General features: G+C 37.7%; 1 protein-coding gene and 1 pseudogene across 1 annotated transcript in view; one reads left to right on the forward strand and one right to left on the reverse strand.

Annotated features, from left to right (window-relative positions):
• Positions 1-18,519, forward strand: part of Eml5 (echinoderm microtubule associated protein like 5) — a 139,385-nt gene that overhangs the window by 71,531 nt on the left and 49,335 nt on the right. The window contains exons 14-20 of the mRNA XM_013013367.1: positions 1,185-1,290; positions 3,112-3,205; positions 5,229-5,329; positions 7,691-7,893; positions 8,764-8,875; positions 10,391-10,518; positions 14,329-14,470. Coding sequence (XP_012868821.1) covers positions 1,185-1,290; positions 3,112-3,205; positions 5,229-5,329; positions 7,691-7,893; positions 8,764-8,875; positions 10,391-10,518; positions 14,329-14,470 — 886 coding nt within the window. The remainder of the gene's footprint in view (positions 1-1,184; positions 1,291-3,111; positions 3,206-5,228; positions 5,330-7,690; positions 7,894-8,763; positions 8,876-10,390; positions 10,519-14,328; positions 14,471-18,519) is intronic.
• Positions 3,610-3,992, reverse strand: LOC105983985 (annotated as a pseudogene).

Genomic DNA, 18,519 nt, shown 5'->3' on the forward strand with positions numbered 1-18,519 from the left:
CCTCAGCGCCACATAAGCAGAAAAAAAAAGCCAGAAGTGGTGCTGTGTCTCAAAAGGTAGAGCGCTAGCCTTGAGCTGAAGAGCTGAGGGACAGCGCCCAGGCCCAGAGTTCAGGCCCACAACTGGACCCCCCCCAAAAAAATTACTCCAATTATGCAGATGATATTCTACTTAAGAGATACTACAGATTCCAGTAGGAATCTAGATCCAATAAATACTTTCAGCAAAATAACAGGATACCAAAAAAAAAAGCCTGTTTAAAAAAATGGTAAAATTTTGTCTATCAAGCATGCATATTTGATGTTGTTAACTTCTCAATCTTTGAGGATGTACTTGCTTGGTTCTCTTTTTATCTAAAACCTGGAGTTTTTGAAGGCCCACCTCTAATGTCATCTCTTTCATTGTGTATTGCCTCCAGAATCTTTTAATTCTCATTAAGCATTTATTACCAGGGTTTTTTCTATTTAGCTGAAAACACCCTGTTTTTCCAGTGAGTTTGCAAAAGTTAATCTAAATGTTTCAATATCCATTGCATCGATCATAGAACCCTGCCAATAGTAGATGCTTAATAATCACTTGTTATATAGTATAAGATTATACAATTATAGTATAAAAATAGAAGTAGTCATATAGTTCTGTAGTATGCCTAGAAATACTGTGTCTTGTCTCATGAGCTTTCCATACACCCTTTTACTGTGCTAGGGTTGGAACCAGGGCTCGAACATACTAAGCAAATACTGGGTCACTGAGCCACATCTTTAGCACTGTCATTAGCTTCTGAAAATGTTAAGAAAAAAATCAGTCATGTACACAGTCTGCTTCATATTTTCTATATGATAAATCTCCTAGCAAAACAAAAGCTATAAAATCTCGTTTTACTTTTTATTTATTTATTTTTTAAATCAGTCATGGGTCTTAAACTGGGCCTGGGCATTGTCCCTGAACTCAAGGTGAGTGCTCTACTACTTGAGCCACAGCGCCACTTCCAGTTTTCTGGTGGTTAATTGGAGATAAAAGTCTCATGGACATTGCTGCCAAGGCTGGCTTTGATCCGAGATCCTCAGATCTCAGCCTCCTGAGTAGCTAGGATTAAAGGCATGAGCCATCAGCACCCAGCTTTTTATTTCCTTTTAACAGCTATAAAAATAAGCAGTTGTGAAAAGTGATTTTTATGATTCTTTCAGGTAGGTAAGGATCCCTCAGTTCACATATGGGATACAGAGACTATCAAACCCTTGTCAATATTAAAGGGCTTCCACCAGTATGGTGTCTGTGCTGTTGATTTCTCAGGTAAGGGTGTTTTCTATTCAATAATGATCAAAATGCAGAGGCAATATATACCACTTTAGTCTAAATCAGTGTAACTTAAACTTGTCATTTCTGTGGTGTTCTGTAGAAAAAAAATGAGAGGAAAAGAAAATTAAGAAAGGGTAATTCTGTTGGGATAGATGGGGAAGAGAATGATGGAAAAGGTCATACTGCTCAGGATAATTATATTCATAAATTTAATTGAAACCTCTCTACAAGTCTTAAGAGAATTTTTTAAAAGAACTGAAAAAAATTAAACCCACCATAACAACTGACTTATAAGAACTCAGAACTCAGTGACTATGAAAAGCTAAATGAAACAGGTGAAGGTTATAATGTGCTGTTATTAATCTGTTTTTATAAAAGTCAATTATTGTAGTTGTTTCTACTGTCAAGCAAAAGTAATGAACTGTCCTGCCTCTTATAAATTTTACAACATACAAACACATGCATGCTTGTCAGCATTTATTACAAGGCATTTTGCTTGAATACTTTAATACATTTGTTACTTGTTCCTTGATGATGATAACTAAAATAACCTTCACTAAAAGCAGGCATATTAATGACAGTATAATGTAAAAATACTTGTTTCGTTACTTTATATCCACTGAATTCTTAGATGAATTAATTAATTGAAATAAATCTGGACCAGGCATGGTTGTCCAGCTACTTAGGAGATGAACATAGTAGATGACCCAAGGCCAGCCAAGTTAAAACGTGAGATCTATATATTAAAAAAATACTAAATGCTAAAGGACTAGTGAGTGGCTGAAGTGATAGTATTGTTTTGGCAAGCACAAGGCCGTGAATTCAACCCCCAGTAAAAACTAATTAATTGGTTCTTTTCTTCTTCTTTGTTAATTTTTGTCTTTCCCTCTCACTTTTTTCTGCAAATTTTATTTTTTAATGGACCATAATACTGTTCAAATTTATGAGGTATAGTGTGATGTTTTGATGCCTCTTCATGTTTTGTGATAATTAACTCTGGGTATTTAGTATAGCCATCACCTCACACACTTATTATTTTCTCCCTCCCTTCCCATCCCAAACTGATGGATAAATAAATGAAGTCAGGTGAGGTGGTATCAACACTTAATAGATAATTCAAGAAATCATTCTCATCCATCTTTTGTAAATTCTATGTCCCTTCATAGCTGTGTGGATGCCTAACATTCATTATTTTTCAAGTTTTAATTATACTACTGGGGCCTATTGAACCATTTTTTGTTACTGTAATATAATACCTGAGGCTGGGTATATTTTTTTGCCAGTCCTGGGGCTTGAACTCAGAGCCTAGGTGCTATCCCTGAGCCTCTTGGTGCTCTACCACCTGAACCACAAGCGCCACTTCCAGAGGCTAGGTATTTTTAATAGAGAGATTTATTTAGCTCAGAGCTGTACAGTATGACTGGAAATTCAAGTCAGGTGATCCCTTTGATGCTGCCTAAAATGAGAGTCACTTTGACTGTATCACAACATATTTGAATAACATGCATGAGAGAGACATTACAGGATGATACAGGAGGCCAGAAAGAGGCTTTTATAACAACTCATGATGATGAAACTGACTAACATGTTAAGGGCCCTCAAGGATACCTAATCAGCTCACACTAGGCCTCCCCTGTTAGTGGTTCTACCCTCTTAACTCTAGTACATTGAGGACCCAGCCTCCAGCATATGAAACCTAGGAGGAAAACTACATTCGAATGAAAGCATATAGCTTTAAGAAACATAGGAAATGCTTTTTTAAATCTTCCAAATGTTAATGATCAATAAGCATATCTTTCTGATTAATTATCACAGCGGATGGGAAACGTTTGGCTTCAGTTGGAATAGATGATAGCCACACTATTGTGCTGTGGGACTGGAAGAAAGGAGAGAAACTATCAATAGCAAGGTAGGGGAAAAAGGAAGATATGAAAACACATTGGCAATACCAACGCTAGTAATACTTTTGCTTTGAGTTTTTTAAAAACAATTTTGAAGTTAAGCTAATGTATAACCTTTTCTTATTGCCATCTTTATCATATTTGAACAAATGTAATCATGATAAAAAGACAAGTGATTTTATGGTTTTTTTGGTAAGTTTATCCCAAGTGAACTCACTTGCTAAAGTAATTAGAACATGGTGTTCTATTAACTGTTCTCTCAAGTCTCCATGTACAGCTGGAGGGAATTTCAGAGGAAAGACTGTTGTACAGTAATTTCAGAGCATGATAAAATGCTCATATATTTAAATGAAAAAGATTCATATATCACAAGGAATTTCTACATTTTTCTTTTTTTATTTGACCTCATGATTTTATTGTCTTCATAACAAAAGTTGGAATTTAGACATCATGATTTTATTGTCTTCATAACAAAAGTTGGAGTTTAGAAATGGATCACTTGCCCCTTTCTCTTTTTATCTCTACCCAGTTCAAAATGTTTGCATCTCTTAATAGTTAGCATTAACTTAGATCTGCAGTTGGGCACAACACATCCAAGTCTCAGCACAATCTTCCTTGTAGTCTTGGCTTTTTTTCCCAGTCTGACCACCATTAGCCACTCTGCTTCCAGTCATAAGGATGCTTTCCCTGGGCATACAGAGAATCCTTTCCCTTCTTGTACTGTGTTACTTTGTGAGGTTGGTGCTTGCCACACTTCTTACAGAAAGTACTGTGGGTTTTAGGAACATTAACCATGATAGCGGGAAGCCTGCAGCAGCGCCAAAAGAAAGACACATTTTTATTATACACTTTTCTTTGTACATTTTCTAAAAATGGGCATGTATTATTTTTATAATAAATATACAAATATGTTGTGAAGGAAGAAACAGTCACCAAATCAGAGCTACACTTTTAATTTCCTGTTCCTTACTCTGAGCATCAGAGCACTAAGCATATGCTTTCTGCATAGTGTATAGATAATAAACCTTCACTGTATTGTAGTCTTCCATACTTCACTACAGCTTAATATCGTCTTTCAAACTTTGAAGTTACAGTTTTTCATGCTGCCAACACCATTCTCATGCATTGTACTACTGAGTAGCACAAGTGATAGCCAAATGAAATTCAGCTTTCACTGTTCCTGCCTTTTGAGAATCTGTGTAGCAGATTTAGCATATTTTTTCCCAAAGAACAAGTATATGGATATATGATTTTACAACCTAATATTCAGTAAACTATATTTATGGAGGGCCAGGTCTGGAGATACTCAGCTGTAACTATCGCTTCACGTGGGTACAGACAGGAGAATTGCAGTTCAAAGCAAGCCAGGGAAAAGTTAATGAAATTCTATCTCAAGAAATAAGCCAAGTATGGGGACCCACCTCTGTGGTCTCAGCTACTTGGGAGGTAGAAATAGGATTGTGGTTCAAGGCTAGCCCAAGTAAGTTAGCAAAAGACCCTGTCTAAAAAAAAAAAAAAAAAAACAACAACAACAACTAAAAACCAAGTGCCGTGGCTCAAACCTGTAATCCTAGACAGAAACAAAGGATTGCAATTGGAAATTAGCCTGGGTAAATTTCATGATATTCCCTCATCTTGACCAATAAAAAATCTTGGCAGGGGACATGTACCTATCATCCTAACCCTAGGAAGCAGATATAAGAGAATCTCAGTCTAGGCCATCCTGAGCATAGTACTAGACCCTATTTGAAAGTAAAAACACAAGGGGCAAGGGGGTCTCAAGTGGTAGAAAACCTGGCAGAGACCCTGAGATCAAACCCCAGTAATCCTAGTACTGAAAAACAAAACTAAAAAAAAAAAAGCAAAGGCTTGAGGTCATGGAGTAATAAAGCACTTGCCTAATGAGTGTTAAGATCTGAGGTTTGTTTGTTTTTTAAAGGAAGGAAAGGAAAACATGCTGCATGAACTTTTTGCCTAAAAGTTGCTGGGTGATTTATCTTTAGATCTAAAACACTTTTGTATTTATTTCAGAGGAAGTAAAGATAAAATTTTTGTTGTAAAGATGAACCCCCATGTGCCTGATAAACTAATTACAGTTGGAATTAAACACATGAAATTTTGGCGTAGAGCAGGTAAGGAAAGGTTTCTTTCTACTCCTTTAATTTTTAAGAAATTGTTACTTTCAGAAGTAATTTAATCTAGGTGCCAGTAACTCAGATCTCTAGACCTAGATACACAAGAGACTGAGATATAAAGATCAAAGTTCAGAGCCAGCTGGGGCAGAATTAGAAAATCTTATCTCCAGTTAACCAGCAAAAAAACAGAACTGGAGGCATGGCTCAAGTAGTAGAATGCCAGCTGTGAGTGAAAAGACCAAGGAGGAGTTAGAAGCCGAGTTTAAGCCCATACTGACACACGTACACTACAAAAAAAAAATTAGCTAGCAGTGATGTGATGTCCTGGGCCAGAAAAGAGACATTAGAAAAACTGGTAATTGACAGTGGCAGTACTCATTTGTCATCTCACCATTTAGGAGGCAAGTTCCAGACCAGCCCTGGCAAAGTTAGCAAGACCCTAATTCCAAAACAAAATATAATCCAAAGGGCCAGAAGAGGTGGTTCATGAGGTGGAACATTTGCCTAGCCACAGTCCTGCGTTCAATTCCCAGTACTCAAAAAAAAAGAGAAAAAAAACTGGTGAAGTCCAAATGAAGTCTGGAGGCTAATTTATATTAATGTTATTTTGGGCTATTTGTTTTTTGTTTGCTTGTGTGTCGGGGCGGGGTGGGTATAGCTCAGGGTCTGGGCACTGACTCTAAGCTTCTTTTGCTCAAGATTAGCACTATATCATTTGAGCCACAATGCCACTTCGGCTTTTTATGTTTATGTAGTACTGAAGAATCAAACCCAGGATCTTTATGCATACTAGGCAAGCATTCTACCACTAAGCCACATTCCCAGTCCTAATATCTTAGTTTTGACAGATATTATGGTAATATAAAATATTAACACTGGAAAAACTGGATAGAGAAGTGTATCAGAAAAAATGTTACTTTTTGCATCTTTTCTAGAAATCTAAAATTATCTAAAATTTATTTAGAGGGGAGGGCAAGGCTATAACTTCATGATAGAGTACATATCTACTATGCCCAAAGACCATGATATAATCCCCAAAGAGAAAAAAAATCTCTAGTTTAAAAAAAGGCTATTTTGTCTGGGAATGTGGTTTAGTGGTGGAGTGTTTGCCTGTCATGCATGAAGCCCTGGGTATGACTCCTCAGTAACACATAAACAGAAAAGGCCAGAAGTGGTGTTGTGATTCAAGTAGTAGAGTGCTAGCTTTGAGCAAAAGAAGCTCCAAGAAAACGCCCAGGCCCTGAGTTCAAGCCCCAGGACTGGGAAAAAAAAGTTATTTTTTAAATGATTTTCTAATATTTTAATGCATTTTAAACAAGAATATATTTCTTTGCTATTTGTGTTTGCTAAAAGATTTGACACCGCTGTTTGATCAGTTGTTATCCAGATTCCTTCCTTTTTTTGGATGTGTTTTATAGTCTAAATTGCAACTGAACTATTTTGTTAAAAAATCTATGTATGCTATAAAATAATATAGAAATGAATTATTTCAGTCACTTGTAATTATGTAAATGTTTTAAAGTTATAAAATACTCTTCAAATAGAATGGTATATTCTCTGAGTAATATCACTTTAAAGTCTTAGTGACTTTAAACATGTCATAGTAACAATTTTGGGAAACACCATCAAAGATGCTAAAGACTGATTAAAACAGATTAATGTGCCAGGCAATTGTGGCTTACACCGGTAATCCTAGCTACTCAGGAGGCTGAGGTCTGAGGATTGAAGTTCATAGGCAGCTGGGGCAAGAAAGACTATTTCCCATTAACTACCCAAGAAGCTGAAAGTAGAGCTGAATGTGGTAGAGCACTAGCCTTGAGCAAAAGAAGTCCAGGGACAGCACTGAAACCCTGAGTTCAAGCCCCAGTACCAGCAAACAACAAACAAAAAAACAAAAACTGACTAAGCTGGGCACCAGTGGCTCATGCCTATAATCCTAGCTACTCAAGAGGATGAGGTCTGAGGATCGTAGTTGGAAGCCAGCCCAGTCTGAGAGACTCTTATCTCCAATAAACTACTCAGAAAAAGCTGGAAGTGGTACTGTGGCTAAAGTGATAGAGCACTAGCCTTGAGCACAAGGAGACTCCAGAGACAGCACCCGGGCCCTAAATTCAAGCCCAAGAACCAGCCAAAAACAAAACAAACAAAACCTGACTAATACATGCGTCTTGGTGCATGGCCTGTAATCCACTGTGCAAAATTTATCCAAATAATTGACAGAGGCAACCCCTATTTTTCTTTTTTAATCCTACTCTCACTTGCCTTTCTAATACAGCAATAACAGTAGAAGAGAAACTGTAATTCTTTATGATCGTGTACATTTTGAAAGTGGTACTTTTGAATATTTTTATGAACCAGGGGGAGGATTGATTGGAAGAAAAGGCTACATAGGCACCCTGGGGAAAAGTGAAACAATGATGTGTGCAGTGTATGGATGGACTGAAGAGATGGCTTTTTCTGGAACATCCACAGGAGATGTGTGTATCTGGAGAGATGTCTTTCTGGTAAAAACAGTTAAAGCACATGATGGGCCAGTTTTCAGTATGCATGCATTGGAAAAGGTGAGTAAGCTAGAGAGATTTTTAATTCAACATAATCTGATCATGGTCTGCAAAGCATTTTCAGAAGTGAAGGAATATTGCCTTTCTCCTGGACTACCCAGTTGTAGTTGATGGATGGATCCTCTTGACCTTAGTTTGTTCCTTTTTTCAAACTCCTTAACGAAGTATAAAATAGGTTTGCCAACCAGGATGGCTCACACTTGTAATCTTTGCACTGGGAAGACACGTAAAAGGATTAGGAGCTGAGCCAATCTGAACTACATAGCAATATCTTCTTGCCAGACAAAAACGAATTTTAATAATTGATAAGCCCTGTGTATCAAAAATTATTCTAACTGCTTTACATTATAATTGTCATATCCTGTAAAGTAGGTCTTTATTACCCCTTCTTTTTAAAGGATTATAAAGACTCTAAAAAGATACACGTGACTTGCTGAAAGTGGTAGATCTAACTCATAGTACCAAATTAGAGACTGTTTTGAATATTCTATCCTATAAAATATTTCTTTTTTTTTTTTGTTGGTTGTGGGGCCTAAACTCTGGGCCTGGGCACTGTCCCTGAGCTCTTCAGCTCAAGGTTAGCACTCTACCACTTGAGCCACAGTACAACTTCTAGCTTTTTCTGCTCAGTTGGTGCTGAGGAATTGAACCCACGGCCTCATGCATGCAAGGCAAGCACTCTACCACTGAGCCACCTTCCCAGCTCCTATAAAATATTTCTTATTAATAAATATTTTTGCAGGTTTTGTGTTGATTTTTTAAATGGATTTTTATGCTAGTTCCTGTAACCTTTGACTATAGTCTTCTCCCTAGAGATTGTCATTTTTCATGCATTTAGATTTTTATCAACTGAAGCTTTTATTATCACAGGGTTTTGTAACTGGAGGAAAAGATGGCATAGTAGCTCTTTGGGATGACTCCTTTGAAAGATGTCTCAAGACCTATGCTATAAAAAGAGCTGCTTTGGCCCCAGGATCTAAAGGTAATTTATGATTTATTTTGCTTTGTAAGAAAAGATCTGTTTCATATTATATGCTTGATTATTGGGGTGGAACATATGGAATATATTTTTTCTTCTTTATATGGAGGGTGTTAAGAGTTGAATGGGAGGGGGAGGGAAAATGGGAAAAATGAGGGAGAGGGTGACAAGTTTGACAAGAAATGTACTCACTACCTTACTTATGTAACTGTAACCCGTTCATATATCACCTTAACTCTTTAAAAAAAAGTGAAATAGAAGACACTTGATACTAAAATTATTGCTATACTTCTAAACTGTAATATGCATGATAAAATATTAACCAAGTATAGCATTATTAATCTTAATACTTTTATTTCTGGGTCTGGGGCTTGAGCTTTGGGCCTGGGCGCTGTCCCTGAGCTTTTATGCTCAAGGCTAGCACTCTACCACTTGAACCTTGGGCTACAGTTCGGGGGGGGGGGGGTTGTTTTTGGTTTTGGTTTTGGTTTTGGTTTTTTGTAGTCTAGTGGAGATAAGAGTTTCACAGATTTTCCTACCCCAGCTGGCTTTGGACCGCAACCTTCAGATCTCAGCCTCCTGAGTTGTTAGGATTATAGGTGTGAGCTACCAGAGCCCAGCAGGATTTTTAATTTTACAAATAAAAATTTCTTTATAAAATTTACTTATCACAGTCAGGAACTTGTTTTCAGACAGTGTTTTCCACTGTACTGTGTCGCTGCCCCTGCTCCTCCAGCCTCAGAGCTCCTTGTCCTTGTGCCTTTTCTTTTAATGCACAAAACAGGGTTTTCATTTTCTTTTAAGGTGCCATGCTGTGCTGCTCTCTAACTTCTAGGCCTTTCTGCATGCTATTACTTTTGCCTAGAATTTGTTCTTTCTGTTCCTTCTTGCCCCTTCCAGTTATCTCAACACATGCTTATTTTTTATTCTATAGAAAAAGATGACTTGTTCATTAATATACCTGATGTCTGAAGTGAACATGTGCAGTATCTTTTTCCTTCTACCAAGTGAGCCACACCTCCAGTCCTAATTGATTAAACATTATTTCTTCTAGAATAATTTCCTCTTTATAAATGTCACTCCTGTATACTCCTTTTTCAATATGGTCCTCACATGAGGTCTGTTTTTCTCATTGTGTGGTAGAAACTGGGCCCATCGTATTTACTAATATGTAGCTCAGGACTGCCTAAAACATACTATGCATAAAGGAATGTTTCCTACTTTGAATTAAAATATCTAATCATAATATTGTAAGTGAACTGAGAGGTACAGAAAGTAGATGAGATAAGAAAAATAAAAGGACCTGGGATAGAATAAAATTTACTGTGTTTGTGGATTTACTTTGAGATTAATAGAGTAACTAAAAGAAATATTGTACATTATTAGGATACTTAAAATATAGGAGGAAACAACCTTATAATGTGATTTTCAGTGTCAAAATAATGTTATTGACAGCACATAGATTATTGTATTAGAGTGATTTCATACCTTCAAGAATATCTCCATTTCACCTTTCAGGTCTTCTCTTGGAAGATAACCCATCTATACGTGCCATATCATTAGGACATGGTCATATTTTAGTTGGCACAAAGAATGGTGAAATACTGGAAATGGATAAAAGTGGCCCAATAACACTTCTGGTACAGGTACTTTTAAAGGCTTATAGTCTTTCTTTCTCTTTGTATGTAATTTATTCTTCTAGTATATAAAAGGCAGAAGTTAACAGTGAAAAAAATGATACTAAATTAGTTAGGGAAACATTCCTAAAGCTAATATATACAGAAAGAAATAGTTATAGTTAAATGACTGTCAGTAAAAATAAACATGTCACATTTTATAAGCAAAACTGCCAATATTTTATATTTTTACTTTTTTTTTTGTCAGTTGTGGCTTGAACTCAGCCCGAGCACTGTCCCTGAGCTCTTTTGCCCAAGGCTGGTGCTCTTCCACTTTGAGCCATAGTGCCATTTTTGGTTTGGGTTTTTTTTTTCATTTTTTTTTGTTATTTTGCCAGTCCTGGGGCTTGCACTCAGGGCCTGGGCACTGTCCCTGAGCTTTTTTTGCTCAAGGCTAGCACTCTACCACTTGAACCACATTGCCACTCCCAGCTTTTTCTGTTTATGTGGTATTAAGGAACCAAACCAAAGGTTTCATGAATACTAGTTAAGCACTCTACCACTAAGCCACATTCCCAGTCCCACTTCTAGTTTTTGAGTGGTTTATTGGAAATAAGAGTCTGATGGACTTTCCTGCCCAGGCTGGCTTCAAACCATAATCCTCAGATCTCAGCCTCCTGAGTAGTTAGCATGAGCCACCAGCTCCTGGCTCTGCCAATATTTTAAATAAATTCTTACCAAAAATAGTCCAATAGCTAGAAAAATTAATTATAATTAATTTGACCCATTTAGCCCAGCACATTTATTTATATGCTTATTTGTTTATTTGTTTGTTTCTGGTGGCCCTGGCATTTGAGTTCAGAGCCTCATGCTTGCTTTACTGACACTCTGGTTTTTAGGCCTCATATTTATTTTATTAATTTTTTTTGTCGGTCATGGGGCTTGAACTCTAGGCCTGAGCTCTGTCCCTCAGCTCTCCAGTTCAAGGCTAGCACTCTACCACTTGAGCCACAGTGCCACTTCCATGTTTGTTGAACATTAGCTAATTATTTTTCTGTAAAATTCTCTAGTTAAGTCATCTTTAAGTTTTCAACTTACAAAAACAAAAGGAGTATATAACTCTATACTAAAACTTTGTTACTGAAAATATCAGTGAAAAGATGTTAATAATAAAATATAAAAATACAAAATTTTGGGAGATGGAAAAGTCAACTTAAACAGCAGGAATTTCATATGGAATAATTAACATTTCTATCAAGAATGATATATTAGGACTGGTCATGGTGGTACATGCCTGTATTACCAGCCACTCAGAAGATGGTGATAGGAGGATCATAATTCAAGGTTAGCCTTGGTAAAAAGCTAATGAGATCTTACCTCAAAAGACAAGGCTCATGCTTGTAATCTTAGTCACTCGTAAGGCTAAAATAGAATAGACAGAATGTGGTTCAAGATTGGCCCCAGTGAAAGCCTAAGACCATGTCTGAAAAATAAAGTGAGCCAAAAAGGCCTGAGGTGTGCTCAAGTGGTAGAGAAAGCACTTGGCTACCAAGTGTGAGGCCCTGAGTTTAAAAAAGTGTGGTTTGTTTGTATGTATGCCAGTCCTGGGGCTTTAACTTAGGCCTGGACACTGCTCCTGGGCTTTTGCGCTCAAGTCTAGTGCTCTATCACTTAAGCCACAGCTCTTTTAGCATTTGGATAATTAATTGGAGATAGGAGTCTGATAGACTCTCCTGCCTGGGCTGGCTTTGAACCACAATCCTCAGATCTCAGCCTCTTGAGTAGCTAGGATTATAGTCATGAGCCATGAGTACCTGGCTTTTAATATGGACATGTTTCTTTTTGATCCTCACTTCATTCTTGTTGGGACATCAAAGAGCACTGCACATGATATAATGTTTTATTATATGATTAGTACCCTAATATATTGAGGATGATATATATACAAATGCCAAGATATTACATATTGCTCATTAATTTTAGCTACATCATACGCCTTTGAAATAAAAAGTTTATGGAGGTATGATGGGAGTTTGTTTTTGTTTTTGCTTTGTTTTGTTTTGAGATGGACTTGCAGTGTAGCCCTAGGAGGGCCTTGAACTTCTGATCCTCCTACCTCAGCCTCCCAAGTGCTAGTATTATAGGCTTGTGCCACTATGCTCAGATGGTCATGATTTTTAATGTATTTGTAATATTTTTGAAAATATTAACAAAATAATTTTTTACAGATGAATCCAGAGTTCAAATTATTAAAAGCAGACTATTTTCTAATTGTGAAAAGAGTCTAGGACCCATAAATGACATTTATTAAGAGAAAAAATTTTAGACAAAATAACAGAATTTATTTGAACCTTAAAACATTCATGAATTGATCAGCACTGAAAGCAAGAAGAGGTTGAAGGATATATCTGCTGTAGCAGCATGGCAATTGCACATTTATAGGCTGAATTCGCAAGATAAAGATCTGTCTCATTGATTCGAGTTGTCAAACCCTTAATTAGAGATTTGCTGGCAATTCCTGATTGATAATTTTTTTTTTTGGAGGGGGGGTCCGGCCGTGGGGCCTGAACTCTGGGCCTGGGCGCTGTCCCTCAGCTCTTCAGCTCAAGGCTAGCGCTCTACCACTTGAGCCACAGCACCACTTCCGGCTTTTTTCTTTTTTCTTATGTGGTGCTGAGGAATCGAACCCAGGGCCTCAAGCATGCAAGGCAAGTGCTCTACCACTGAGCCACCTTCCCAGCCCCTTGATAAATTTTTATTAAAAGTTAATTGGTATCTTCTGACTTGTAAAGTTTTTAGTTTCATTGTACTGTTTACGTTGGCTTTGAATTGCTTACATAGGAACCTAAGTCACACAACTGTCCTGATGGACTCCCAGTTAATATCGTTTTTAATACATTCTTTAGTTATTTTTAATTAAACATCGGGTCTCATTTGTGTTAGTCATGTACTATAACTCCGAGTCCCATTCCATTGTTTTTTGATATAATGAGTTTAAGATGGTACTATATTTTTATCCCCTTGACTTCTGTCAGCAACCAAGACAAGGATACCAGCCTCATCATTATTGTCCAGCTTTGTGGGTTACACCATAGCCAATCCAGTAAAACAAACCAACAAAAAAGTATGTTGGCGATAAATGAGCAACAGTGATATTTTCAGATACAGCAAGTTTATACCTTGAATATCAAGAAAATGTATTTGAACTAATGATTAGAAGATTCTTGTGATTTGATTAAATGTAAAATCAACCTATAAATATATTTCTAGATGGGACACTTGTAACTGACACCTGTAATTCTAGCTACTTAGGAGGCTGAGATCTGAGGACAGAAGTTCAAAGCCAGCTCAGGCAGGAGAGTCCGTGAAACTCTTATCTCCAGTTAACTGCCCAAAAGCTGGAAGTCAAGCCGGGTGTCAGTGGCTCACGCCTGTAATCCTAGCTACTCAGGAGGCTGAGATCTGAGGATCCTGGTTCAAAGCCACCCCAAGCAGGAAAGACCATGAATGAGACTCTTAATCTCCAATAAGGCACTCAGAAAATGGGAAGTGGTACTGTGGCTCAAGTGGTAGAATGCTAGTCTTGAGCTGAAGAGCTGAGAGACAATGCCCAGGCCCAAAGTTCAGGCCCCACGACTGGCAAAAAAAAAAGAAAGAAAGAAATTCTAGCAGATTTCCTTAGATAAATGTTGCTTCATTTGTTGTATCACCTTGAAAGCATTTCCAGACATTAAATGTTTGGGTACTTTTTAAAAAAATCAGTTTCTCCAGTCTGTGCAGCTCCTCACTTTGTCATGAATATATTTTCAAGTTAAATTAATTTGAACTGTTTCCTCATAGGGACACATGGAAGGAGAGGTGTGGGGTTTGGCTACACACCCTTATCTACCCATCTGTGCTACTGTAAGTGATGATAAAACCTTAAGAATATGGGATCTCTCTCCTAGTCATTGTATGTTAGCTGTCCGGAAACTGAAAAAGGGTAAGAGGCCTTCAATTTAAGTTTTCTCAGTTTTTTTCACTGTCACAGGTAGAATAAATCAATTTTAAAAATATAAAAGACTTTAAATATTTTGAAATGTTTACTCAGTGTCTACTTTCTAATGGCGCTATGCAAAGAAAATTAATTAATTATGCCTAGTATTTACCTTATGATTTTGTCTAAACTAAACCAGTGTTCAGTGACATGCTGGAGAACAGAATGGGGGAAGTAAATGTCTGAGTTTTCTCTCCTTTGTGACTATGATTATGTATAATCCAGAACTAGAAATTTAGAAAGAAAATTTTAACTTTAAAAGGCTGCATGCTGGTAATGCTAGCACCTTAGGAGGATGAGAAGGGAGGATCCTGAGTTCAAGGCCAACCTGGGCTACATAGTAAGATCCTCTTTAAAAAAAAATAAAGCACTCGCTTCAGCAGCACATATACTAAAATTGGAATGATACAGAGAAGATTAGCATGGCCCCTGCGCAAGGATGACACACAAATTCGTGAAGCATTCCATATTTTTTTCAGAAAAAAAAATAAAGAAAAACTTTAAAAGAGGTAGCAGTAGTGAAGGAAGTGTATTTTAGGATAAACAGAACTGGTGCTGAAAGGATCTGTCACATCCATCCCAGGGGACCACTCAGAGGCAGACAGGCACAAGAGAAAGATTATTACAAGCTTTATTAGAGGAGCCATATTTCCCCCAGAGAGGGAGCACATGGCACCCTCTACTATTTCAGTAGCAGCAGGGTCTGAGGGTAGGAAGTGAGGTAGATGGGAGCTCAGGTATGTCTGGGTGGAGAGAGGGAGGGGCCAGCTGTATGGAAGGAACTCCAGGGAAGTGGGGCTCAGGTCTGGGTGGAGCTGGGAACCAAAGGTGAGCATAATACTAACAGGTGCATTTGTAGGAAGCATAGGCAACTGTTGGTGTATAGACACAAGGAGTTCAATGGAGCAAATTTACTATCTAGGACAGATAAAGATGTATATACAATTTCAGTTTCTTAGAAATACTTCTCAAGAATATTTACAACCCCCTTCAATTGGCATTATTTTTGCTGTATGCAGAAAACAAATCTTTATTTCTATAGTAGCACTACTTCTAATTAAGATAATGGATGTTAAATTTCACACGTGAATTAGAAGAATATAGCATAGCACTTTGGGAGTTTTTGTTGTAAATATGAGGTACTGAACAAATAAACTAGAATCATTATTTGGGGGCAGTAGTGATGTTTGATCTCAGAGCCTCCCACTTCCTAGACAGGACCTTTCAACTTGAGCCACACTCCCAGTCCTGGAAGCATTATTTATAAATGAAGCTAATGACCGAATTTCTGAATATCCACTATACCTTTGTTTGACTCTTCTGTACTCTGTTGTCTGGACAGATGCAGAGTTTCTTTATTTGCTTGATTCTTAATGCTTGGGGTGAACAAAGATGATCTTGAAGATGATCTGAAGAACTTTTTTTTATTGTGTCAGATCTTGCACTCAAAAGCCTCATGCTTCCTTGCTTGGTTCACTTGCTCATGGCGGAGGCTCTACCATTTGAGTCATACCTCTAGCCCAGCTTTTTGCTAGTTAATTGGAAATGGAATCTTGAAGACTTTTTTGTCTGGGCTGGCTCCAAACCTTCATCCTCTAGGTCTCAGCTTCCTCAATAGCTAGACTCACAAGGGTGAGTCACCAGTGCCCAACCTTTTATACTCATTAAACAACAATTTAATGACATTTTTCTCCTCTCAGTTTATCTCTTTCTCTCCCTCCTCTTCCCCTCTTTCTGTCTCACATAGGATTTGAACTTAGTACCTTGCATTGTTAAAGCAGATATACCCCAACAGCCATTCCCCCAGCCTGCTTTTACTGTAGTCATTTTTAGATAGGGTCTCTTGTTTTGCATGGAGAGCCTGGGACCATGATCTTCCTTCCTGTCACCAGAAGACCCAATCTGTCTATGGTGAAGAGGCTTACCAGAGAGTGAAAGCCTCAGTGGAACAGTGAGAGTGTTAACTGGGTAATGGACAGACTTGCCAGAGGGTGTAGTCCACTTCCTGGTAAATAGTTTAACCTAAGGCTAAGGTCACTGAACTGTGGACCTTAGCTATTTATACATAGAATCTTGCTGGAGTCTTCAGATTGTAACTGAATCATTACTGTGAAGGTGAAGGAACTTTCTGGAGGACCCGGGGCTGCCACTGTGAAGACAGCTAGCATATGTGTATGTAAAACAGCACAGCAGCAGTTTGGGCCTGGAATGTATTTCCAGTGCCCTCTATTGGCAAAGCTGGCAAAAGATAAAGTCTGTGAGGCCTGAAGAACAGTATATATGGAAGTAAAATTAATGTTAACATTAATAATAATGATATCAGTCCTGTAGTTTTGAAACTTGGATCTTCCTAGCTTAACCTAATAATTGCCTATTGTCAGATTCTTTTAATACCTTGAATACTTTTTTTATACCTAGAATCCTAGCTACTGAGGAGACTAAGATCTGAGAATCATGGTTTGAAGCTAAGCTGTGGGAAAGAAATCCTTAAGACTCTTTATCTCCAGTTAACTGGCAAAAAAACAGAACTAGAGACAAGACTCAAGTGATAGGACACCAGCCATGAGATCCATATAATATTTTATTAATATATAATAGTATATATTTAATATATAAAGTTATATGTTATATAATTACATATATAATTTGTATATAAAATTATTTTTGTTCTAGTCAGGGCCTGGGCATTATCCCTGAGCTTTTTTGTTCAAAACTAGCACCCTACCACTTGAGCCACAGCTCCACTTCTGGCTTTTTTGGTAGTTTAGTAGAGATAAGAATCTCATGGACTTTCCTGCCCGGACTGGCTTTGAACCATGATCCTCAGATCTCAGTCTCCTGTGTAACTAGGATTACAGACACCTAAGAGCCACTGGCACCCAGCTTTATAAAGCATTTTTATAATATGTTTAAAGCAGCTGGGCACCAGTGGCTCATGCCTGTAGTCTTAGCTACTCCGGAGGCTGAGATCTGAGGATCGTGGTTCAAAGCCAGCCCAGGCAGAAAAGGCTGTGAAACTTTTATCTCTAATAAACGACCAGAAAACCAGAAGTGGTGTTGTGGCTCAAGTGGTAGAGAGCTAGCTCTGAGTTGAAGAGCCCAGGGACAGCACCCAGGCCCAGAATTCAAGCCCCACAACCAAAAATAAAAATGTTTAAAGCATAAGCATTTTTTTTAAGTTTTTCACATCTCCTCTATGTCCCTACCCTTCTCTCAATATACTCACATTCCTCTCTAAATAGATTGTCTCTTAATCTCCATAATAACATTAATTTTTACATTTCTATTTTTCTCTTTTCATTTCCCTTCCCCTTTCTTCTTTTTCTCTCTCTCTCTACTTGCATCCTACCCAATCTATTTCCTACATTGAGATTAGGACATAGTTAACTCTCCCTGTGCCTCCCCACACCAATCTATTCCTATTTTTTACCCACATCTCTCCCTAACCCTAATAATTTCTGGTTTTCCAAATTCTTCTATGTGGTTCGAAGCCCATTAACATATAGTTGTTTGATGTTGAATAGATGTATCTGTTGAACTAGATTGTATCTGTAGACTATTGACTGTACAAATGCAAACTTTGGTTGATGGTTGCCTTAAGATAGTGTTCTAGTGCAAAACTGGTGCTATTTTCATCTCAAATGGGCAGAGTAAGCCGGAAAACACAAGAAAAATGGCAAATTCGGATATCTAAATTCCCAATCTTGATAATCAGGGGTCAGAACAGATAATGAATAATCCAGAGGAGAGTTCACAAATAGCTCTACAAACACTGCTGGCAAACATGATAAATGAGAAGTTTGACAACTTACAAAGGACTCTGTATGAGCGTGAAAGGGAGAGAGAGGAGGCATCCCAAAAGTTTATACAGGAATATCATAAGCGTGAGGAAGCTACTCAAAAACTGATACAGGATTTGCGTGAGCAACTTGAGAATACTCAAAGAGAAAGGAAGGAATGGCGTGAGCAGGCTGAGAACACTCAAAGAGAACTGC

This window comes from Dipodomys ordii, unplaced genomic scaffold, assembly GCF_000151885.1.
Source record: "Dipodomys ordii isolate 6190 unplaced genomic scaffold, Dord_2.0 Scaffold2, whole genome shotgun sequence".
NCBI lineage: Eukaryota > Metazoa > Chordata > Mammalia > Rodentia > Heteromyidae > Dipodomys > Dipodomys ordii.